Genomic DNA, 25,497 nt, shown 5'->3' with positions numbered 1-25,497 from the left:
AGCCTCAGACACTTGACACTTACTAGCTGTGTGACCCTGGGAAAGTCACTTAACCCCCTATTGCCTGCAAAAAAAAAAAAGAAGAAAAAAAAAAGATAAACAACTTGGAAAGACTTAAAAACTCTGATCAATGAATGTAGTGGCCAAGAACAATTCCAAAGGACCAATAGTGAAGCATCCTACTCACTTCCTGACAGAGGTGACAGATCTAAGATGCAGGAGTCACACACTTTTGGACATGGCCAATAGGGGAATCTGTTTTCTTTGGCTTTGTATATTGGTTACGAGGGTTTTGTTTTAATTTTTGCAAGTGAGGGAGGGAGGCAGTAGTTCCCTCACTCCAAAAAATGAAAAGAGACCAGAAGACCAGAAAAAAAAATCAAGCTTTGAAAGTTACTGGTTGAATTTATTATATACTTAAAATAAAAGCAAGAGGTTCACAATAGACACACAGTTTCAGGTAGAATTCTCTCTGTCCATTCCACACTCTATACAGAAATACTCATTTTATTTGGTGTGTGTTAAGGACAGGATTAAAAAATGGGGAAAAAATAAAACAAAGAGATTAGATTAGATGGTCCTTTGGGTACAGTCCAGATCAATTTTCAAATATTGTTCAATTACAAATAACTAACATAATCTCCTTGAGGGTAGGGATTACTTCATTTTGGTCTTTGTATCAATCACTCAACAAGCATTTTTAAGTGCCTGATATATGCCAGGCAATGTGCTAAGAAGTACTGACCCCAGCACACATTGGACACTTAATAAATGCTTATTTATTGATTGATTGGTTTTTCAAGTTGGGAAATTAGCAACATTATTTGTTTGTTTGTTTGTTTGTTTTAGTGAGGCAACTGGGGTTAAGTGGCTTTCCCAGGGTCACACAGCTAGTAAGTGTTAAGTGTCTGAGGCCGGATTTGAACTCAGGTCCTCCTGACTCCAGAGCCGGTACTCTATCCACCCAACATTATTTTTTAAAAAGCAATGCCCTGGGCCAGCTAGGCGGCGCAGTGGATAGAGCAGTGGCCCTGGATTCAGGAGTACTTGACTTCAAATCCGGCCTCAGACACTTAACACTTACTAGCTGTGTGACCCTGGGCAAGTCACTTAACCCCAATTGCCTCACTAAAAAAAAAAAAAAAAAGCAATGCCCTGCTTAGACACAGATACTCTATTGTTCTGGAAAACAAGAGCATGAGCTCATAGTTCTTGAAATCTTCAAGGCCATTTTATCCACTCCATATGTAAAAGTAATTTCCATTACAGCATGATGAATGGTTGTCCATCCTTGGCTCAAAGACCTCCGATGAAGTGAAATTCACCACCTCTTGAGACGGATCCTTCCACTTTTGGACTTGAAGGCCTTTGAGGTCCCTTTAGTTCTAGAACTATGCCCCTATAATTTGATCATCCCTTATTTTACAGATGAGGATAGTGAGGCCCAAGGAGTTTGTGACCAGCCTAAGATCATCCAGGCTGTAAATGTCAGAGGTAGGATTTGAACCCAGATCTCTTGGTTCCAGAACCTGTTATCTTTCCACTGGACTATCCTGTCCAGGTACCAGATGTTACCGTGATAATAATTTAACTTAAATAAATAATTCAAATATATATGTTAATTTAAATAATTTCATTTAAAACTCTATAAATAAATGTTAATTGCCTATTACTGAAACAGTTATTTTAATATTTACAACAACAGAGTGCCATGGCAAAAATAAGGCATTAGCCACAATCAAGGTCTCTGGGCCTATGGCCTCTGATCCCTAAGAGTTTTGTTAAGGAGGCCTGGAGCATTGTTACCAACTAGCCACCCACAGAGCATCATTCATCCTCCGCAAAGGAGGGAGCCTTCCGCCGTACCTGGATAGTGTTTCAGCAGCTGATCCATCAGGGATTCCTGGGTCACCACAACATGAGATGCATTCATATCCGCTATAGCGCAGCAAAGAACCTCCGCCAAAGGTATAAACTGGGACTGAGTAATTGGATTCATCTGCACTGGAAAAACATCCCCTGTGGAGAAAAAAACCCCACAAAGCTTGAAAATCCACATATGAAATGCCCCAGACAGTCCAATCAGGACAAGTGGTTCTCAGCAAACGCTTCATTTTTCTCCCTTTTCATAGAATTGGGGAAACCAAACTAACACTGTTTCCCAGCAGTGGGGAAATTGGGAAGACCTGGTGGCTACAGCCGTCAGCACCGGCACTTCCCAGCTGTGCACTGAAGGGCAAATCATTGGGTAGAAGCCAATGCATGGGGTTTTTATGAAGCTCAAGTGAGATCATGTATGGGGAAGGGCTTTGCAAAAGTTAGAGGCTCTGGGGCCCTCCCCAGAAGTCCTCCTCTTTGATGACTCATTCCCTCGGCCCTGCCTGACTTTATTATAACCCATTGCTAGCACTCCTCAGAATCCTCCTCTTCTTCCCCTGCTAAAATGACAGCCTTAGTTCAAAGGATTCTAGAATCATAGACTTAGAGCTGAAAAGAGACCTCAGAGTCTAGTGCATTTAATAGATAAGGTCGGGGGCAGCTAGGTGGCGCAGTGGATAGAGCACTGGTCCTGGATCCAGGAGGACCTGAGTTCAAATCCGACCTGTAACACTTAACACTTACTAGCTGTGTGACCCTGGGCAAGTCACTTACCAAAATTTTTTTTTAAATAATGAATTAAACAAATAATTGATAATAAAAAAGAGGAAATGGACGATAAAACTATCATCGATAGATAAGGTCACACGGACCCCATCTTAGGGAGCAAAGGTGGCACAAGATAGAGGACGCTAAAGTGAAGAAGAACTAAGTTCCAGTCCTGCCTCAGATGCTTACTTAGTTGGGTGACATTGGGCAAGTCACTTAAACTTTCTCAGCCTCAGTTTCCTCATATGCAAAATGGGAATAATAATAGTACCACTTCTCCTGAAAATGAGATAAATATCTGTAAAGCGCTTTGTAAACCTTAATAAATAAATAAATATTAGATGGCATTTTTATGTTGGCTAGGGCCTTCTTAGCCTCTGGACTAGCCCAGGGGGCTCATTGAGAATCACTGAACTTTCTGACTTCAAGGGGCCCCAAACACAGAGAAATAGGAACAAAGGGAGGGTTAGTGTGATGTTTTAGTCATTCCAAATGAAAGCAGAGCTGGTGCTACACCCCTCCTCCCAGTCCTAGTATAATCTAGCATCTTCCCAAGATACTACAAGTGGGGCCCATTATTCAAAAGTGACATGAGAGCCTACTTCTGTTGGGTCTGTGTGTCTACACGGGCCAGAAGATGAAGAAAATGGAGATAAGGCTTAATAACACAAATCCCTGGTCTGGCTCCTCATAGCCAGAATGAAGCTCTCTGCAGGAAAGAGCTATAACAACTTGCCTGGGCCCAGATCATCCCTAGGCTACCCCTGGTCCAACGTTCAGAAGGAATGTAACAAGAAACAAAAGCTCCCATTTGCAGAGCCAGTCACATAAGTCGAATATTTACCTCCCAACCACCCTTCCAGGCCAGCACTCTAAATGCCAATATCTGCATTGTTCTACATCCACCCTGGGGCTTCACCTCAGATAATTTTCTAGTCCTTCTCATTTGCAAGGACCTCCTGGAGAGATTCTCTAGCTTGGACTTTCATGTTTTTGGTTCCTATAGAAAAATTAGCATTTTTCCCTGTCTGTTTTGAGGTAGAGTTTGGACAGTTGATTCTCTGGTGTGTTTTCTTTAAAAGTTAGAACAGATCTTCTGAAATAACTTTGTTTGATTGAGTGCTTAAGTACTGAGATCTCTTATGTTACTGAATCCTTTACAAGTATGGAAGGTAATATGAGCAGTATGGATTCTGCATCCCTAAAATATTAGTACTAATCTTTCGCCTAGAGTGCACTCTGATGGCTCATAAATATTCTTTTTTTTTTCCTTTTAAACCTAGACTTGTTTGCCTTAATTGCAAAATGAACCCAGACAGCTTATTCGAGATCATTAGATTGAAGGGCTATAGGATAAGGTTGGCTTGCTGGCCTACAAACCCTGAAGAATTAACCCCAAGTACTTCCCCCTTTGGAGCCTCACACTTCCTTGGGAGCTTTTCTGAGTTGTTTTCTTTTCAGTTAAACTTGCCTGTCCTAGTAAGGGGTGAATTAGGAACTCCATTTATACTATCCTAATGAATTGGCAGGGATTCTTTGAGGAAATTTCATGTGACTTATAGTGAAGAGGAAATCTTTGTCCAGACCTCTGGTCTTATCTGCAAAAGGGATTCATGAAGAAATTTTAGTACGCCTTGTATGGGAAGAGACAACCGGAGATGTTTTGTCCCAACCTCTAGTTGGGACTGGCCTATATGCTAAAGAGAATCATGGAAGGAGCCAGGATCATTTGTTTTTTCACCCAAAGAGTGAGAGGGTCGCTTACAGTTGATCCCAAGTCCCTAATCCTTGTGGAGAGAACCCTCTATGTTCTGGGAACTCAGGAGGATTGGTATTTCCCTTTGAGATGAGAAATTTGATTTTCTCTTCCTCTAAAAAAATTGTTGTGAGGTTGGGGAAGGCCTTTGTAAGCACCATGACAAGTGACAACCTGTGAGAATTTTATGAAACAATATCTGTTTTTTAGGTTCATGTTGCTATGTATTTGGAATCTTAAAAAATGTTAATTTCCAGATTTATTAGTGAACTACTGCACACAGATTTTTCCTGAGTTTTTTTTTTTCAGTAGAAAGCACTGGAGAAGGGATCCAAAAAAGATAATGCTATGTCTCTAAAGAGTTTCTAAGACACTAGAATTAAGAAAGATTGAGGGGATTTTAGTTGGGATTTAAAGGCAGTTGGGGGGGACAGCTAGGTGGCATGGTGGATAAAGTACTGGCCCTGGATTCAGGAGGACCTGAGTTCAAATCTGGCCTCAGACACTTGACACTTACTAGCTATGTGACCCTGGGCAAGTCACTTAACCCCCATTGCCCCATAAAATAAATGAACAAAGGAATGAACAAATGAATAAATGAATGAACAAATAAACAAGTGAATGAATAAATAAATAAACAAATAAGTAAATGAATAAATAAACAAATAAATAAGTAAATGAATAAATGAATGAATGAATGAATAAATAAATAAGTAGATGGATGAATGAATAAACAAACAAACAGATAAATACATAAATAAATAAAAGCAGTTAGGGAATCTGGGAGGTAGAGATGAGAGAAGAGAGCATTCCAGGCATGGGAAACAGCCAGAGAAAATTCCTAGACTCAAGAGATGGAGTGTCTTGTTCACAGAGCAGCCTGGAGGCCGGTGTCCCTGGATCAAAGAGTTGAGTATGTGTTGGATTGCAAGACAGGAAATGTATAAGGGGGTTAGGGAATGAAAGGCTTTGATTGTCAAACAGATCATTTTGTATTTGATCCTGGAGGTAACAGGAAGCCACTGGAGCTGATTGAGTAGGGGGTGACATGGTAGGATATGAAGTTTAGGAGGATCAATTTGGTGGCTGAAAAAAGGATGGTCTAGAGTGGAGAGAGACCTGGGGAGGGTGGACCTACCAGCTGGTTATTACTATAGTCTACATGTGAGGTGATGAGGGTATGCACCAGAGAGGTAGCCTTGTCAGAGAAGAAAAGAGAAATGCTGCAGAGGTGAAATCAACAGGCTTTGGCAACAGCTTGGATATGAGGGGGGCCGGGAGGTGAGAGATAGGGAGGATCCCAGGATTACTCCTGGGTCGTGAGTCAGAGGGACTGGGAGGATGATGATGCCCTCTATAGTAAGAGTAAAGGTAGGAATCAGGGAAAAGTTTAGGAGGAAAGAAAATTAGTTCCATTTTAGATATATTCATTTTAAGATGTCTATGGGCATCCAGTTTGAGAAGTCTGAAAGGCAGGTGGAGGCATAAAGTTGAGGTGACAGGTTGGGGCAGGAGAGGTGGTTTTGAGAATGATCAGCCTCAAGTTTAAAAATCCAGACTTCTAGGGCACAGCCAAGATGGCAGAGCAAAGGCAGTGAGCTCTTGAACTCACTACACGATTGCTCCAAAAAACATCCAAATAATACCATAGGACAATGCCTGGAGTAGCAAAATCCACAGAAGAATGTGCTGAGATAATTTTCCAACCAAGGACAACTTGGAAGGTCAGAAGGAGAGAGCTGCTGTGCAGAGACAAGAGTAGAGTCCAACCCCACAGTCACCCTGACACAGATCCAGTCCCAGGAAGACCTCACCAGAGAAAGAGACCCTCAGAGCCGCTGAATCAGCTGAAGTGCCACTGTTGTCTGGAACTAAGCTCACAATCTGGTGAGAAGGCTGAGCCCTTGGCAGGGGGAGATTACAGAGGTCTCTGATGGTGCTGAGGCAGAACTTGGGTTTTTCACCCCTTCTGGGAACCAGGAGGTAGGCTTGAGTAGCAGTGGCCCAAGATGGGGAAGGGCACAGGATTATTGGAGCTGACAACCACAGCACACAAAGCTGGTTGATTAGCAAGTTGGTCTGGGGTCATCTACAGACCAGGGAACACACCAGGCAAGTGAAGAACCTGTTCTTCCTTAAATCATACCACCTGGGATCTCCTGAAGCTTGAGATAGTGCAGCCTGGAAACAATGCCCCACTTTAAGGAGCTAAAAGTCAAGTAAAAGAAAGGCAAGATGAGCAAAAAGAGAAAGGTGAGGACCATAGAAAGTTTCTTTAATGACAAGGAAGATCAAGGTGCACCCTCAGAGGAAGATGTCAATGTCAGGGCCCCTGTACCTAAAACTTCCAAGAAAAATATGAATTGATCTCAGGCCATAGAGGTGCTCAAAAAGGACTTTGAAGATAAAGTTAGAGAGGTAGAGGAAAAAATGGAAAGAGAAATGAGGGGGATGCAGGAAAGACATGAGAAAAAGTCAACAACTTGAAAAACAAAATGGAATAGCTCTCTGATGAAAATAATTGTCTAAGAATTAGGATTGAACAAATGGAAGCTAGTGACTTTATGAGAAACGAAGACACAATAAAGCAAAATAAATAAATAAATAAATAAATGGAGGGCAATGTGAAATATCTCCTTAGAAAAACTGCTGACCTGGAAAATAGATCAAGGAGAGATCATTTGAAAATTATAGGTCTACCTGAAAACCATGATCAAGGAAAGAGCTTAGACATCATATTCCAAGAAATGGTCAGGGAAAATTGCCCTGATATTCTAGAAGCAGAAGATAAAATAGAAATGGAAAGAATCCACCAATCACCTCCTGAAAGAGATCCCAAAAGGAAAACTCCCAGGAATATTATAGCCAAATTTCAGAACTCTCAGGTCAAGGAGAAAATATTGCAAGCTGCCAAGAAGAAAGAATTCAAATACTGTGGAGCCCCAGTCAGGATAGTACAAGATCTAGCAGCTTCTACATTAAAGGACTGGAGGGCATGGAATAGGATATTCCAGAGGGCAAAAGAACTGGGATTACAACCAAGAATCACCTACCCAGCAAAACTGATCATAATCTTTCAGAGGAAAAAATGGGACTTTAATGAAAAAGAGGACTTTCAGGTATTCGTGATGAAAAGACCTGAACTGAATGGAAAATTTGACTTTCAAATACAAGACCCTAGAGAACTATAAAAAATTGGAGTTGGGGGATATACCTGGGATCATACAGTGAGTGGGTGACTGTCTTGTGTCTGAGGCCAGGTTTTGGCTGGGATCCCCCTGGGTCCAGGGGTGAGGCTTTGTCCACTGTGTCACCTAGCTGCCCCATGATGACATCTTTAGGATTAAATTGAGGGGTGAGGGGAATGCACTGGGGGAGGGGGAAGGGCAGAGGTGAAATCCTACATGAAAGAAACAGGAAAAGGCTTATGGAGTTGGGGAAGTGATGGGAGAGGATCAGGGCAGTAAATTAATTTTATACTCATCAGAAAAGGCTCAAAGACCTTAAACTCATCAGAGTTGGCTCAAGGAGGGAATAACATACACACTCAATTGGGTGAAGTAATCTATCTAACCTTGCAGGAAAATAGGAAGGGAGATAAAGGAGAGAGGGGCAAAAGGAGGGAGGGCAGATTGGGGGAGGGAATAGGGTGAAAGAAGATAGATAATAGAGTACATATCATGGGGAAGGGAATAGGATGAAGGGAAACAGTTAACAATAGTAATTGTGAAAAAGAGAAAAGGGGGAAAAATTGGTCAAAAAATATGTATAACAACTCTTTGTGGTGGCTAAGAATTGGGAATCAAGGGAATGTCCATCAATTGAGGAATGACTGAAGATGCTGTGGTATATGATTATAGTGAAATGGTATTGTACTATAGGAAATGACAAACAGGATGATCCCAGAAAAACCTGGAAAGACTCATATGAACTGATGTGAGCAGAACTGGGAGGACATTGTACATAGTGACAACAGTATTGTTCGGTGAGGAATTGTGAATGACTTAACTACTCTCAGCAATACAATGATATCCAAGACAATCCCAAGGGGACTAATAATGAAGCATACTATCCACTCCCATAGAAAGAACTGATGAAAAGAACACTTGTGGATTGTGTATATATATAACCTATATCAGATTGGTTGCTGTCTTGTGGAGGGGGGAGGAAAGGGAGGGAGAGAGAAAAATTTGGAACTCTAAATCTTATGAAAATGAATATTGAAAACTACCCTTACATATAACTGGAAAAAATAAAATAAATGTTTGTTGCATTGGGGGAAAAAAAGAAGTGAAGCTCATGTAAAAAAGAAGAAAAAAATAAGCAAAAAAAAGAATGATCAGCCTCAGTAGTGATTAAATCCATGGGAGCCAGTGAGATCACCAAATGAGAAGAGGGCCCCTGGGCAGATCCCTGAGGGACATTTACATTTAGAGGGTATGATCTGGAAGAGCATCCAGCGAAGGAGACTGAGGAGGAACAGTCTTACGGGGAGAAAGAGAACCAGAGGAGAGGGGTGTCCTGAAGACCTAGAAAAAAGAGGGTATCAAGGCAGAGAAGATGATCAACAGTGACAAAAGTCACAGAAGTTGAGAAGAACGAGGCTTTACAAAAAGCCATTGGATTTGGCACCTAAGAGACCACCGGTGACATTGGAGAGAGCAGTTTCCATAAGGTCAGAAGCCAGATTCTATGGGAGGAAAGAAAGTGGAGCATCTCATGGCCTTTTCGAGGAGTTTAGCCTCGGATGGAAGTTGGTGGAGATGGGAGGAATGACTGAGGGTTTTTTCAGAATGAGGGAGACATGGGAAGACTGTAGGCAGTAGGGAACGAGCCAGTAGGCAGGGAGAAATTGGGATGGGCAATCTGTTGGAGGAGATGAGATGAAATGGGGTCACTCATACAAGCAGAGATAAGGCCACCTCTTCATGTGAAGAAGAGCGGACCAGGAAGCATCTGAGTGATGATAGGAGGTAAAGAAAAGAGGGAAATCCTGAGGAAGGGACCCAATTTTCTCTGAAAAATAAGAGGCAAAGTTCTCAGCTGCAAAAGGAGGAGAGTGGGAGTCACAGGAGGTTTGAGGATGGATGGAAAGATTTGGAAGAACTGCTATGGAGATCTGGAGAGTGAGCCGATGAGGAAAGTCGGGTAAGACTGTTCTATTGACATGGCTAGAAAGCAGTGGGGTCAGCATTTGAACTCAAGTCTTTTGACTCTAAACAGGGAATATTATCTGAATGGCTGAGAGATTATTACCTAGGAAAAGATAGCAACTGAGGTTCATACAAAGGGCAGCATCTCAAGGATACCCCTATCAATAGGGGTTTGGTTTTTCTTTGTTTTGTCAATGAGTCATGTCTAACTCTTTGTGATCCCATTTGGGGTTTTCTTGGCAAAAATACTGGAGTACCTTGCCATCTCCTTCTTCAGTTCATTTTACAGATGACAAAACTGAGGCAAACAGGGTGAAGTGACGCCCTGGGTCTTATAGCTGGTAAGTGTTTGAGGCCAAATTTGAACTCAGGTCTTTCTGACTCCAAGACTGACATTCTATCCACTGCACCACCTCACTGCCTCCTTGTTGCCTTGGTTATGCTTAATTCCAGGCTACTTTGCCAGAGAAAAACAAATAAATCCATAATAACCCATTTCTAAATGACACAAGAATCATTTCGGCAAGGCTGCCCAGGGCATTTCAATTAACTTGGCATTAGCTTGGCTTTTTTTTTTTTGGCATTCCATCTAAACCCAACTTTTTGTGAATAAAACAAAGTACATATTGAAGTGTGTTATGACCCAGCAGAAGGAGAAAAGCGCCTTGGCTCCATTACCTGGCCCAGTAATTGAGTGATATGCTTATAATTAGGCCCTGGAGAGGGCCTTCATTGCCATAAAAAAAGTGATTAGGAATGTTCAGGGCAGGGCATGAGAGAGAAAGGCAAGAGACAGAACTTTGATCAAATACCACCTGCAGTTTTAGGAATTGTGGGAAAGAGGTGCTAGCCCTTAGAAGAATGACATCGAAATGAGTCAATTATTTGATTCGATGAACATTGCTTAAGCCCCTACTGTGTACAGAAATACTAGGGGAGATGCAGAGCTGGGATAAGGCAGGGTTCCTGCTTTCATGGAACTCACAGTTAAGCAGAAGTATAAAATCCCAATCCTGAGGGTTATAATGCACTGCACTACCAGGGCCACTAAACCTCCCAGCGGTAGCATGATGACTTAGAAAACCACATATTAATTTTATCTAAGTCCTATTGTATTTTTATTTATTTTTGTTAAACATTTCCCCATTATATTTTTTTCTTTTTTGGTGAGGCAATTGGGGTTAAGTGACTTGCCCAGGGTCACACAGCTAGTAAGTGTCAAGGGTCTGAGGCCGAATTTGAACTCAGGTCCTCCTGAATCCAGGGCCGGTGCTTTATCCACTGTGCCACCTAGCCGCCCCCCAAGCCTGGCAAATCTTAACCCTAGTGAGTTTACACATAACACAGAGAATTTTCCCTATTAGAAAAAAGTTGGGCTCATACAGAAGTGTTTATTGACTCTGTGCTAGGCAGCCTGCCAGAAATTCATGCATTATTGACCTTCAAATACTTTAAGGGAGCCACTCAAACTCAGCTAATTACCAGCCCGTGAAATCTGAACCCATCTCTTCATTGGCCCGTATTGAATGGCTCTGTGGGAAACGTATCTCCTTGTGTGTTACTGATGACCACAAGAGCCGACAGACACACTCGAGGCTGAGACAAAAGGATGGCTTGTTCTGTGTAACTTGAAGACATTGCCTTGATTTTTTTTTAAAGCACTTTTATCCAGGACAGAATGTCCACCCATCTTTTTTCAAAAACATTAAAAATAATACTCGATTTAAAAATCCCCCCACAACCCAACAGTGTATCTTATAACAGTGTGCCCCTCATTCCCAGATGGTGATAAGATACTGGGCCCCAATCAATGGGGCTGAAGATAGGGAAGGCTATTGTTAGACAGCTTCGATAGACTCAGAAAATCCACTGAAATCAAACACAAACACAAACAAAAAAGGCTTAGCCCTAAGTAGCTTGAGTCGGCTTTCCCTTTTAACAGAATCAGGTTAGGGAAGACTTCCTTCTATGTGGGAGAGTCAAAGAGCTTCCCAATCGGAGGCAGATAGGCATCCAGGACAACAGAGACCAGGCACGCTAGAAACCTGAGGTGTTTATCAGATATAGTCACAAGTGTTTGGGAAAAGAAAGTCCTTTATACTCAATTAGCTCTCTCCTAGAAATTGGTCTTGGGCTGAACAGTTAATGGGGCTCATTCAAGAGGGGAAAAGAAAAGAGAAACAACTCTCCATGGGAGCTTTTCAAGAGGCCTGAGTAAAGATATTTGGGAAATCTGAATCAAGACCCTATTATAGATGGGAATTTGTCCACCATTAATCAATCGGCAGGCATGTATTAAACTATCTGCCAGGCACTGAGTGCCGGGGATACTAAGAAAGGACCGGGGCAGCTAGGTGGTGCAGTGGATAAAGCACCGGCCCTGGATTCAGGAGGACCTGAGTTCAAATCCAGCCTCAGACACTTGACACTTACTAGCTGTGTGACCCTGGGCAAGTCACTTAACCCTCATTGCCTCGCAAAAAAAAGAAAAGAAAAGAGAAAAAAGAAAGGCCCCAAACCAAACAATTCCTGCTCTCCCATAGCCCAGTGTAATGAAGTAGGTGACAGCTATGTATAAACCTGATATATTCAGGATAGATCGGGGATGCTCTCAGAGGAAAGGCACTAATAGTAAGAAAAACTGGAAAAGGCAGAAGGTGGGACTTGAGCTGACGCCTGAAGGAATTCAGAGAGAGCAGGAGGCAGAGATGAGGAGGATTCCCTGTTCCCGGCACGGGGCGGGGGGGTGGGGGGGGGGCGGCGCAGCCAGTGAGAACGCTTGGACAGGAGACGGAAGTGTCCCTGGATCGTTCGAGTACATGAAAGGGAGGGAAGAGAAGTGAGACTGGGAAGGGAGGAAGGGGGCAGGTTCTGGGGGGCTTGGAGAGCCAAGCAGAGGGTTTTCTATTGGATCCTGGAGGCCATATAGTGAGCTGCTGGGGGGGAGGTGGATATGGAGTGAAGCAGGCTCTTCAACTAGAGTTGAAATGGATACTAGGCACTGGGATCCCAGGACTCAGATGATAGCAGAGGTCATCTGACTCCTTCATATTTTGTAGAGGAGGAATCTGAGGTAGTCCAGAGAGGGGCAGGACTTGTCCGAAGTCACACAGTTACAAGAAGCATCAGTCTTTAAAACCTCCATACTGTCCTGCCAGTCAGGACAGCCTGACTGACTGTTGGTCCTCTCATGACTCAGTTTCCCCTTCAATGTCCATTTTACCTCCCTACAGGTTTTAGGGTGGGGAGAGCGATAGGAGGACATGGTATGATTCATCCCCCAAACCACATCTCCCTACGAAAATGCCTGTCACCTCTCCACCCCAGGGACAAGCCTGTTGGCAGCCAGGCATGAGAGAACTTCATACCTTTGCCCTTCTAGTAAACCAGAACAGAGCTCTTAATGAGATATCTCTTTCCTCTGGAGACCGTCCAGGCAGAGAGGCCTGGAAGGGACTTAGTTAATAACTAAGAGGAATCTCATCTGCTCTTTCCAGGTAGTTGTTTTTTTAAATGTGTTTACCAAGAGCCGGAGTTAATCCATGGGTAACCGAGTTCACAAACTGGCTGAAGTTATTCTTTTTGTTTTTGTTTTTGTTTTTTTTAGTGAGGCAATTGGGGTTAAGTGACTTGCCCAGGGTCACACAGCTAGTAAGTGTTAAGTGTCTGAGGCCAGATTTTGAACTCAGGTACTCCTGACTCTAGGGCCGGTGCTCTATCCACTGCGCCACCTAGCTGCCCCCTGAAGTTATTCTTACTACCTGCTATTATTTATTATTCTTTGGGGACTCCCTCATCCAACAGAGGTCAGCACTGGATCTCTTCCCCCCACCCCCCCAGAATCTTAGGATAGATTCTCTCTCATTGAAAAGGTAAATGACTTGTTCAGGGCCACACAATCAGGATGTGTCAGAAGTGGGGCCGGCTTACTATCCACTGCTCCATGGTGCCTCTCTCTTTCATTAGTATTCTATCTTGGGACTTAATGGACAACCTGGTACAGTAGAAGTAATGCCAAGCTTGAAGTCAGGAAGGCTCAGGTTCAAATACAGCTTCTGTGACCCAGAGCCAATCCTTTAACCTCAACTGGCCCCAGGCAGCTCCCTGGGGCTTTTATTTTTTGGGGGGGTGGGAGGGAGACAATGAGGGTTAAGTGACTTGCCCAAGGTCACACAGCTAGTAAGTGTCAAGTGTCTAAAGCTAGATTTGAGCTCAGGTCCTCCTGAATCCAGAGCCGGTGCTTTATCCACTGTGCCACCTAGCTGCCCCCTCCCTGGGACTTTTCAACTAAGTCACAGACAAAAATCAAAGCTTTATCACAACAATGTGCCCCATGCTTATTAGTTAGATTTTCAAAAATCAATCACAAACATTTATTAAGGGCACCATCCTAGAAGCTGGTTTGAAAAGACTACCAGAAACTTCCATTTATGAAGAATGATTGGGAATCTGTGAGATCTCCTGGTTAATGAGACAATCCTGGGCCCAGGTAAAAAGCCATGAACTCTGGCTCAGAATGGGGGGCCCGTGTCCCATCTCCAGCACTTATGGGCTGGATCCCAGCCTTTTCAATCCCTACCTCTCTGAGCTGCCAGGAAAGCTGAGCACGAAAGCACTGAATGCAACCACTCAACCAGAATTTCTCTCGTCACTGGTTCTCAAACTGGGGTCCATTGTCCCCTGGGCTTCCTTGAGCCCTGTCAGAGGGCCCACCAGTCCTAGGCTATTTTCATTGTTATACCAAGGCATATTTCTATAACCCACACAGACAAAAGCATTCTAGAGTCCTCCATAATTTTTAGGAGAGTGAAGGGGTCCTGAAGCCCAAAGCGTAAGAAGCCCTGATTAAGTGCTTACTGTGTGCCAGATGGGACAGGTAGGTCGAGCAGTGGGTAGAGCACAGGGCCTGGAGTCAGGAAGACGATATTTTCTAGCTGTGTGACCCTAGGCAAGTCACTTCACTCTGTTTGCCTCAGTTTCCTCATCTGTCAAATGAGCTGGAGAAGGAAATGGCAAACCAACAAGAAAACCCCAACTGGGGTCACAAAGAGTCAGATACAACTGAAAAAACCTGAACAACAACTGTGCCAGGACCTAGAAAGGATAAACAACTTACCCAAGGTCACACAGTCAGTGAGAGGCAGAGCCAGGATTGGAATTCCAAATCTAGCCCTATTACCTTTTTTTTTAAGTGAGGCAATTGGGGTTAAGTGACTTGCCCAGGGTCACACAGCTAGTAAGTGTTAAGTGTCTGAGGCCGGATTTGAATTCAGGTACTCCTGACTCTAGGGCCGGTGCTCTATCCACTGCGCCACCTAGCTGTCCCACCCCATTACCTTTTTTAAATGGTTTTGCTGATATTGTAATAATAACCCCGGGATGGATTGGGGTACAAACCTAAGCTCTGAACCATCTTGGCTGAATGACCCTGGGCAAGTCACTGTCCTTCTTATTGTAAAGCAAGGATAAAGTAAAAATGCCTGAGGTGCCTATCATGCCGTGTTCTTGTGAGGGTCAGATGCGCTCTAATGTTTGGGAAGTGCTTGCCAAACTTTAAAGCACTAGCTATACATATATCATCGTTGTAGTCGTCATCACCACTATCATTTACCTACAACTGATGGGTGTTCCTCATCTGTGAAGAACCCAGGGGCAATCAATGGTGGTTAGGTTCCCAGGCCTGCTTAAAGTCAAATCAAAACCCACCCTAGTGAACTCTGGGGTTAGAGGTGGAGACCATCAGCCATCTGGTGCCCAGCAGGAGGGGCGTGGGGGGAGCCTGGCCCAGCCACTTACAGACACAGGACGTGCATCCGTGTCGGGAGCCAGTCCTTGTACAAAGCTGAGCTTCCCGACGCATCCCGGGCACTAACGGGATGGGAGCTATCCGCCCTCCGTCATCTAGTTCTTTCGGGATTCTGTTACTTTCAACGCTTACAAAGTGCCAGCTATTGTGCATTGAGAAAAAACTCTGTGGTCAAAGGTCTGAGGTTCAAATATTGGCCCTGCTCATTACTAGCTGTGTCACCCTGGGCAAGTCAAAAAATGAAGCAGTTGCACTGAACGTTTTCCAAAGTCTACTCCAGCTGTAATGTGTCATATATGTATCTCTAGATAATCAAGGTCTAGGGTCTAGGTTGAGGGGTGGGGACCTCAGCAGGAAACAAAACAAAGCTAACACCTTCCTCCCTGACCTCCCCAAACTGCGTCTATGACCTAAGGTCTCTATGCTCCAACCTCCAGCAACATAGCTGGAAAGACATTGGTGTCCCAAGGGAACCGGGAGAACCATGTTCTGCTCCTAACCTCCAACATTAAATAGTTGTGTGACCTGAGATGGAGCAATCTACCTCAATGGCCCTCAGTTTACCCATCTGGAGAATGAGGGCATTAGACTAGACCCAAGAATACCTTGTGTTTACATTGGGTACATTTTTTATCTACTCATACACATACATGTTGTTTTTCCATGAAATGCAAACAAATTCCCGGAGGTCAGGGCCTGTTGTTTTGGGGCGTAAAAAAGGCTTGTTGATAACCTGATCTCACACGGCTATCTGTGTAACTTGAAGCAAGTTGCTTTTCCTCTTTTGGACTTGATTTCCTCTTCTGGAAAATGGAAGGGCATGGGGTGGAGAGGGAGGTTGAATAGGATCATCTCGAAGGTCCCGCCCAGCTCTGACATTTGTTGATACTAACCAGTTTAGCATCTCTAGATGAAAGAAACATGGCATCGGGCAGTAGGGGAAGAGGCTGAAGCTTGGCAAACAATTCATAAATTAAGAGAAGGACCCAAATGGTCCCAGAAAGACCTTTGCCCAGACACACACACACATGCGCGTGCGCGCGAGCACACACACACGTACGCACGCACACGCACACACACGCACATGCACACACACGGAAACGAACATGCACACAAGAACCAAAACTCTGCCATACAAGAAGTCAAGGGACAAAACCCAGCAAGCCTCTATGACCCATTCCTTGTCCTTGACGTTGGCGGTGGGGACCCACATTCAATCCCAACTTTGCCATTCACCATCTATGTTATCTTGGGCAAGCCACCTCACCTCACTGGGCTTCAGTCTCCTCAATGTAAGATGAGGGAGGTGAATTTGGTGACCCCAAGGGCCCTTTGAGCTCTAAATCTCTGAACTATGAGCATTCTTTGTATCAGACATCACGTATTCCTTCAATTGATTCTCTTCCACAGCATTGTCTTGAACGCCTTCACCATCTTTTTTTGTTTTGGGGGGTTTTTTGTGAGGCAATTGGGGTTAAGTGACTTGCCCAGGGTCATACAGCTAGTAAGTGTCAAGTGTCTGAGGCTGGATTTGAACTTAGGTCCTCCTGAATCCAGGGCTGGTGCTCTATCCACTGCGCCACCTAGCTGCCCTGCCTTCACCATCTTGATTGCCTTCCTCTAAATGGGCATCATGGTACAGACCTCTGACTTTGAAGTCAGAGGAGCTGGGTTCAAATCCTGCCTCTAACACATACTACCTATGTGACCCTGGTAGATTATTTGGCCTCCCTGGGTCTCAGTTTCCTCATCTGTAAAATGACAGAGTAGTCCTTAGAGGGCACAGTGAATAGAGTGCTGGGCCTGAGTTCAAATCTGACCTCAGACACTTACTAGCTGGGTGAACCTAGGCAAGTCACTTAACCTCTGTCTGCCTCAGTGTCCTCAACTGTAAAATGGAAATGGTAAAATAGCAAATGATAGTAAGAGCATCTACCTCCCAGGGTTATTGCAGATTGAGATAATATTTGCAAAGCCCTTAGCACAGTGCCTGGTCCAAGGAAGATGCTTAATAAATATTTGTTCCAGGGGCAGCTAGGTGGCTCAGTGGATAAAGCACTAGCCCTGGAGTCAGGAGGATCTGAATTCAAATCCAGCCTCTGACAGTTAACACTTACTAGCTGTGTGACCCTGGGCAAGTCACTTAACCCTCATTGCCCCCCCCCCCAAAAAAAAAGAAAAGAAAAGGAATCACAGCCAAAAGTAAGTGGTCAAAGGATGGGAGAAGACAATTTTCTCTCTCTCTCTCTTTTTTTGGGTGGGCCAAAATTACAATATATGCAATGACCTCAATAATTAAAGGAGAATAATACTGAAATAAATGAAAAATAATATGATTACACATAATATATGCTTATATTTTTATATATAATTTGATAGAAAAGGATTTTATTTAAATCAGATTAATAATCATGGCAGGGCTGGCTGATGACAAAACATTCTTTTCTCTTTAGTAGAGAGATGTGATATATTGCATAGGCTGCAAAATTGAGTTAATTCATCATTTTATTTTGCTTAATTGCTTTTATTTGCTACAAGGGAGGTGAAGTGATTACTGGGAAATGTTAGTGATGTTTTAAAAAATTTTTCCAATAATAATTATTTTTAAAAGTATACTATCGGGGCAGCTAGGTGGTACAGTGGATAAAGCACTGGCCCTGGATTCAGGAGGGCCTGAGTTCAAATCTGGCCTCAGACCCTTAACACTTACTAGCTGTGTGACCCTGGGCAAGTCACTTAACCCCCCATTGCCTCACCAAAAAATTAAAAATTAAAAAAAAAGGTTAGGTGGCTAAAACTAAGTATATATATATATATATATATATATATATATATATATATATATATATATATATATATATATATATATATATATATATATATATATATATATATACCACCACACTCTGATCCATCACAAAATGAGGAGATTCTGATGAAGGTTTGCCATAGCTGGGAATTATGCGGTAAGGAAAACAGGATGGTAACAGCTGCTAAGAGATTCCTCTCATAATAGACCCTAAAGAAGCAAGGATAATATTTGTGAAGTTCATCACTTAGTACTTGCCTGAAAAATAGTAGTTGTTTAGTAAATGCTTGTTCTCTTTCCCATTATTCCCTTCCTGAAAGTAAGCCTGTCATATGGAGCCAATAAATTAATATTCCCATTAAGATCCACAATGGATTAGCTCTGGATTGAAAGAGGCAAATAGGGGTTACCTCTTTGTCTATTTCGGGAGTAATTCTCACCATTTGCCCAAGGAATTTACTGTCAATCAATTCCCAACTAGTCTGAAGTCCCTGGCAACAGGCTTCCTCGAGCAGCTTGCCTAAGGGCTGTGGAACAGTAGGGGGGCTCCCTGCACCCCCCCCAAAGAGGGCTGTATCTGCTCCCTAAGAGGCAGACACATATGCTCCAAATATGGAGCCTCACGTCCACACTTGATGTATCTGGGTCCTCCTTCCCTCCTGCCACCAACGTGTCGCTGTCAACTCAACATAGCCGACATTTATTGAGAATCCACTGTGTTAGGGGCTGCTAGGTGGCACAGTGGATAAAGCATTGGCCCTGGATTCAGGAGGACCTGAGTTCAAATGTGGACTCAGCCACTTGACACTTACTAGCTGCGTGACCTTGGGCAAGTCACTTAACCCTCATTGCCCAGCGCGCGCGCGCGCTCGCGCGCGCACACACACACACACACACACACACACACACACACACACACACACACACACACACCGAGAGGGAGAGGGAGAGGGAGAGGGAGAGGGAGAGGGAGAGGGAGAGGGAGAGGGAGAGGGAGAGGGAGAGGGAGAGGGAGAGGGAGAGGGAGAGGGAGAGGGAGAGGGAGAGGGAGAGGGAGAGGGAGAGGGAGAGGGAGAGGGAGAGGGAGAGGGAGAGGGAGAGGAATCCACTTTGTTCAAGATAAGAGCCTCTATGGTTTAGTTGGGGGATAGCTGGCTTGGAAGACAGAAGATCTGGATTCAAGTGCCGTTTCCAACACATCCTCTCCTCTGCTGCCAAAGTGCTGTGTCTAAACTTCCGATCTGCCTGACCACTTCGCTGCTTCTGGGATTGCACCTCCCAAGCAAGCCTAGCTCCGCGCCTGGCCCACAGTGGGCACTTAAGAAATGCTGCTTGTTAGCTGTGTGACCTGGGCAGGTCGCTTAACCCTCATTGTCCCACCAAACCAAAAACAAATGCTTGTTGATTGTGATTGATTGACCTGTCCCTGATAATAAATTCTAGTAGTAGGTGTTCTTGACCTGTGGTTGGTAGACTTGGTTTGTTTATTTTTTTTTAATATATTTTTAAAGAACAGTTAGGTGGGACAGTGGATAGAGCACTAGTCCTAGAGTTAGGAGGACTTGAGTTCAAATCCAACCTCAGACACTTGATACTTACTAGCTGTGTGACCTTGGGAAAGTCACTTAACTGTGATTGCCTCACCAAAATTTTTAAAAAATATATAATATCAAAATAAGTATATAAAATATAATATAGTTTAAATATATTAAAATGAAAATATATAAAAATACAGAATCTATTTGGATAATTGTGTTTCAATATAATTGGATGCCTTTGTTCGGCTTTGTTTAATCTGATGCATTAAAACACATGATTCTGAGAAGGGTTAGAGGAGAGCTTGTACTGGACACTGGCCCAGGGGTCCAGGGCACTAGCAAAGTGAAGAACCCTTTCTCTAGTACCTCCCTGTCCCCTACAAGGTTCAATACAAACACGTGTTTGCCATTTCTGAGCCTTCCCAAGCTAGTTCCAACCTCCCCTTCTGGACTGATGATGTCACTCCCCTTCAAACATTCTACATCTCCCAATTGCTGTTCCTCACACACAGTATTCCATTTCCCACCTGTGAGCTCTTGCACAGGTCATCTCTCACACCTGAAAATGCCCTGCTCTTTTCTTACCTCCCCCTCTTAGAAGGCTTACTTGGCTTCCAAGCTCCAATGTCATCTCTCACTTAAAGCTGCTTCTGATATCTGCCCCCAGTCCATTACTGTGTCCCTTCATCTCAAATTAAATTTTTTTTGGGGGGGTGAGGCAATTGGGGTTAAGTGACTTGCCCAGGGGCACACAGCTAAGTCAATATCTAAGGTCAAATTCGAACTCAGGTCCTCCTGACACCAGGGCTAGTGCTCTATCCACCGCACCACCTAACTGCCCCTCAAATTAATCTTTTAAAAAAAGTTTATATGTACACACTATTTCCTTTGAAAGACTATAAGCTCCACAAACTTTTATCTCTTTGTCTTTGTATTCCTGGAGCTTGGCACAGTGCTAGACCAGAGGCAGTACTTAATATCTGTTTGTTGGGGTTTTTTTTGGTGGGGCAATGAGGCTTAAGTGACTTGCCCAGGGTCACACAGCTAGTAAGTGTCAAGTGTCTGAGGCCAGATTTGAACTCAGGTCTTCCTGAATCCAGGGCCAGTGCTTTATCCACTGCACCACCTAGGTGCCCCCATTAACATCCGTTGGCTGATTAACTATGAACCTTTTGAGGCCTGGTACTGCTTCATCTGGGGGTGTGCTTGAATCCCCAACAGCTAGAACACAATGCATACTAAACAAAAGTGACATCAAAGATGCATATGATTATATGAAAGGTGACAGAGCCCAGCTTGGGTTGGGCAGACTTGGAAGTCTGGTCTCTGACACATACACAGTGGCTGTGTTATCCTGGTCAGGTCATTTCCTCTCTTAAGTTCCCCAGGCACTCAGACAGCATCAGATCTAAATTGGTGAGGGCACTCTTCTCCATAAAGGCTGCCCATAACCAGTCACACCACAGGTCTGAATGGAAGGGAAAAAGTGATTAGAAATGTACTTCGACCAATCAAAACACCAGCAGAAATCCAGCCTTGCCTGTGACTCCCAATGGCTTCCATGCGGGGTGGGGTGGGGGTGACCCAGAGGTAGAAATGTAATAGCATCTGGCCGGGAATCAAAGGGAGGCAGCCCCGGCGAGGGTTCCCTGGGCATGGAAGTGCTCCCCTGGCAGCCCTGGCCCAGCGTCAGCCCACTGCAGCCTTTTTCTAGCACTCCATGAGCCTCTCCCCAAGCTGGAAGGCCGCAATTTCTATTTCAGACTTCCTTAATCTCTTTCACTTCGAGTCTGGGGGATTTTGTCTCCCACCCCCACCACCAACTGGGTCCAGGAAGATCACAGAATAGTTGAAATAGTTGAAAACTCCCCTTTTTAGGGGAGGCAAAAAGCGGCTTTGGGGACCGGGCTTCATGGAAACGCAGTTATAGGGAAATGCCTTGTGGGTTGATGGGAAGTTTCAAGTCAGAAGGAGCCCAGTTCAAGCCCCCTTGAATTTTCTTGAAATTCTCTTAGTTATCCCCCCTCCCCCATTCCTCCTCATCTTGGCTGGGCAGAAGGGGGCTGCCTGGGCAGAAGGGGGCTGCCTGGGCCTCAGGAGGCCTTGAGGATGTTTCTACAATTCAATTTAATAAACATTTATTAAGTCCCTGCTTTGTGCCAGAGACTATGCTACAAGCCCACCTCCATATGACGTTTCCTCCCATAATGAAGCTGAGAAGAGCCAGTGGGCCTTACTTTGAGATCCACCTGGAGGCCTGCCACACCATATACATACAGGTCAGTGGGTCACTGGAACCCCCCCCCCACCTTCAGCTAATCCATCCATGATTATTACCTCTGACCTGGGACAGCCAGGAAGCTTCCTCGGATTACAGTCACCCCCCCAGAGAAGAAAGGCAAGGCCCACATTTACACCAGGTTGTTAATGAGGCCCAGCAAAAATCCCAGGGCCCATCTGCCAGAGCTATTGGCTCCCCTGCCCCCACCAAATGTTTACCCACCTCCCATCCCCCTCCAGAGCTGAAGCTGCAGCCCAGAGAAAGGCCTCTGGCCTGGTCAAAGCAGAGCTGTCCCCCTCCCCCCTTGGTTCCCACTCAACAGATTCTCCCCAAGCCCCTCCCTCTTCTCCTACCCTATCTCCCAGGGCCACAGTCAGCGAGGGTTTGCAGAGCCTGAACGTCCTATGTAAATGTCAGCTGTGAGGGCTCTCCCTCAGTATCTCTCCAGGAATCCTTTCTCTTCCCCTCCTGCCACAGAACGTCTCTGGTTCTTTAAAGTTTGTCTGTGCCTAACCGTCCTTTCCCAATAGCTCACTCCCTGCCCCCTGGGCAGACTCCCCTATCCACAGACCGATTCTTTGTCACAAAGAATGGAAGAAAAGGAGGAAAAAAGAGTAATTCTGCCAAACTAGACCAGACAGTAAGTAACCAAATCTAATCCCACATGGAATGTCCTCCATCCATCCTCCCTCTTCTCTGCCAAGGAGAGAATATCCCTTCATTTTCCAGTTAAGGAATGAATTGATGATAGAGCATTTATTAGGGACTCTCTGTGTGCCGGGAACTCTGCTAAGCATCTGGGCACTAAATAGAAGACAGCCAGGCAGCCCCTGCGGTCAAGAGGCTTATGGTGGAACTGGGCAGACAACACAGAGAGGAAACCTTGGGGTGGTGGGAGGAGGGGCACACAGTACTAACCACTCACATTTCTACAGCCCTCGTAAAGTTCACCAAGCATCCAGGCCGCGGTATTCTCATCTATAAAACGAGGAAGATGGCTCACACGAAGGGAAAAAATTTGGTGCAGAGAATGAGGGCTGGAGCCTCAGCAAGACGACTTACTATCCGTGGGACTTCAGCCAAGTCACTCTTTGGGCCCAAGCTCATTATCTGTAAGATAAGGGACTTGGAGCAGCTGCCCTGAAAGCCCCTTCCAGTCTTCAATCTATGACCTCACAGGCAGCCCCACAGTGGTCACGGCACAGGGGTTCACTTTACAGAACAGGAGACTGAGGAGAGGAGAGGGTGGCTGATGATGACTGGGCAATGATCGCAAGGCTCCGTTTCAAGCCCAGGTCTCTTAACTCCAGATTCCACCTCTGATGCTTGGAAAGCTGTGTGAGCATTTGTGTGCCACTTGGAGATGAGCCTCAGTTTCCTGATATGGAGAATAGAGACAACAGTCCCCATAATACTTGGCTCAGCAGGAGTGGGGAGAGGCTCCCAGGTGGGAATGGAAAGCACTCTCCTTTACGACATCAAGTCAGTTAATATCGATTATTGATTATTATTTCCTCTCTCCAGAGAACCTGATTTTTCACACATACACACACACACACACACACACACACACACACACACACACACACACACATACGGTATTCTAGTATAGTAGGCACGTGCCTGCTCAAGGGACAGAAGACCCAGGTTCAAATCCTTTTGCCATTTTACCTTGGAGACCTCAGGCGAGTCACTTAACCTTTGTTAGGTTCAGTTTCCTTGACTGTAAAACGAAGGGGGAGGGGGGCAGCTAGGTGGCACAGTGGATAAAGCACTGGCCTTGGATTCAGGAGGACCTGAGTTCAAATCCAGCCTCAGACACTTGACACTTAACTAGCTGTGTGACCCTGGGCAAGTCACTTAACCCTCATTGCCCTGTAAGAAAACAAAAACAAACCAAAAAACCCCCCCCAAAACGAAAGGGGACCCTGACTCTTCTGGAAAAAGCTCTATCTAAACCTTCAGAATGGCAAAAGGGAACAGACCCCACAGAGTTAGCCAGGGAGGGTTGTCAACTGGGCTCTTCTTGTCATTAGCTTGCCTTACCCCCCCCCCGCCCCCATCTATGCAGCCAAATGGAGTTATTGTGGCTTGAGGCCCAGCCCCACCAGCAAAGAGAAGGCGACTCCAGCAGAATTGGGGTAGCTCATTTCTAGGGGACTCCAGCAGCCACCCCCACCCCCAGGCAAAGGACCCAGCCCTGGCTTCTCCATCTCGACAGCACTCATCACCAGAACCTGCAGTTTCCGTCCTGATTATCTCCCAGGGAATGAAGCCTGTATGTCTGCCTGGGGGTGTGGCTTGGAGGCCAGCATTCATCCTAACCCCATATTTGCTCCCCTTTCCCAGCTGTCCAAATCTCAGTAAACACAAGGAAATCCTCACAATCAAGACACACCGCTGTCCACTGGGGCTTTTCATAAATACAACACTATAAACATAGTGTCTAGAGCTTAGAACCATTTAGTCTGACCCTCCCAGCCCACACTGGCCCCTGTTTTACGGATGGGCAAACCCTCTCTGGGTCTTTGCATCCCAGAGTTAAGTGACTTGCTCGAGGTCACAGCATGGGCTCCTAGAAATGACAGGATCTAGACTGAGAGTTAGAAGGGCTCTAACTGGGGGCCCACAGATCCCCAACCCATGGATAGATTCCAGGGGTCCATGAAATTAGATGGGGGGAAATGTCCATCTTTATTTTACTATAATTGGTTTCCTTTGCAATCCTTTCTTTTTTATTTTATGCATTTAAAAACATGCTTCTGAGACAGGAGCCATAGGCTTCATCAGATAGCCAAGGGATACATGCCCCAAAAGAACATTAAGTCACTGAAAGTGACTCTCCCAGGGTCATGAAGGTGTAAGTGACAGAGGTGGGCTTTAAAAGGGGGGGGGGGGTTGGGGGTGGAAGGATGGGAAGCCCTTTCATTGCAAACCCAGCCCCTCTTCTACCACCCCACACCAGGCTGCAGAAACTGTGCCCGATTGTAGGTCTTCACCCGCTCCTTCTCAAGTAGTCAGTTATCTGAGGAAAACAACAAATCTTTATTAAATATGTACTGTGAGCAGAGCTTTGTCCTAGGGTTGTGTGATGGGTGATGTGTGTGTAGAAGTGTGAGCGTGTAAAAGTGTATCAGAGTATATTTATAAATGCAGACGTATGTAAGTGTGTGAGTGTTGTAAGAGTGTGTGTGTAAGAATGTGAGTGTGTGTGTGTGTGTGTGTGTGTGTGTGTGTGTGTGCTTATATAGATTTGGATAATCCTGAATCCCAGAAGTCCAAGTTCTCAGGGAACTGATGGGGAGGCACAGCAAAAAGATCGAGATGTGGGTGTGAATCCCAGATGACACTCCAGGGACAACCTTGGACAAGTCATTTCCTTGTCAGATCCTCAGTTCCCTCTCTGTAAGATGGGGGGCTTTGTCTCAATGGCCTCTGAAATCCCTCCCTACTCTGGATTTCTGAGCCTCTGTCCACCAAAGGGAGATTAAAGACCCACAATACTACA

General features: G+C 44.8%; 1 protein-coding gene across 1 annotated transcript in view; it reads right to left on the bottom strand.

Annotated features, from left to right (window-relative positions):
- STOX1 (storkhead box 1) overlaps positions 1-25,497 on the bottom strand; it is a 69,941-nt gene that overhangs the window by 7,465 nt on the left and 36,979 nt on the right. Inside the window, exon 2 of the mRNA XM_043986174.1 lies at positions 1,867-2,019. Coding sequence (XP_043842109.1) covers positions 1,867-2,019 — 153 coding nt within the window. The remainder of the gene's footprint in view (positions 1-1,866; positions 2,020-25,497) is intronic.

The sequence above is a fragment of the Dromiciops gliroides genome, chromosome 2, assembly GCF_019393635.1.
Source record: "Dromiciops gliroides isolate mDroGli1 chromosome 2, mDroGli1.pri, whole genome shotgun sequence".
In the NCBI taxonomy this organism is placed as follows: Eukaryota; Metazoa; Chordata; class Mammalia; order Microbiotheria; family Microbiotheriidae; genus Dromiciops; species Dromiciops gliroides.
This window is presented reverse-complemented; position numbering and strand designations above follow the sequence as displayed.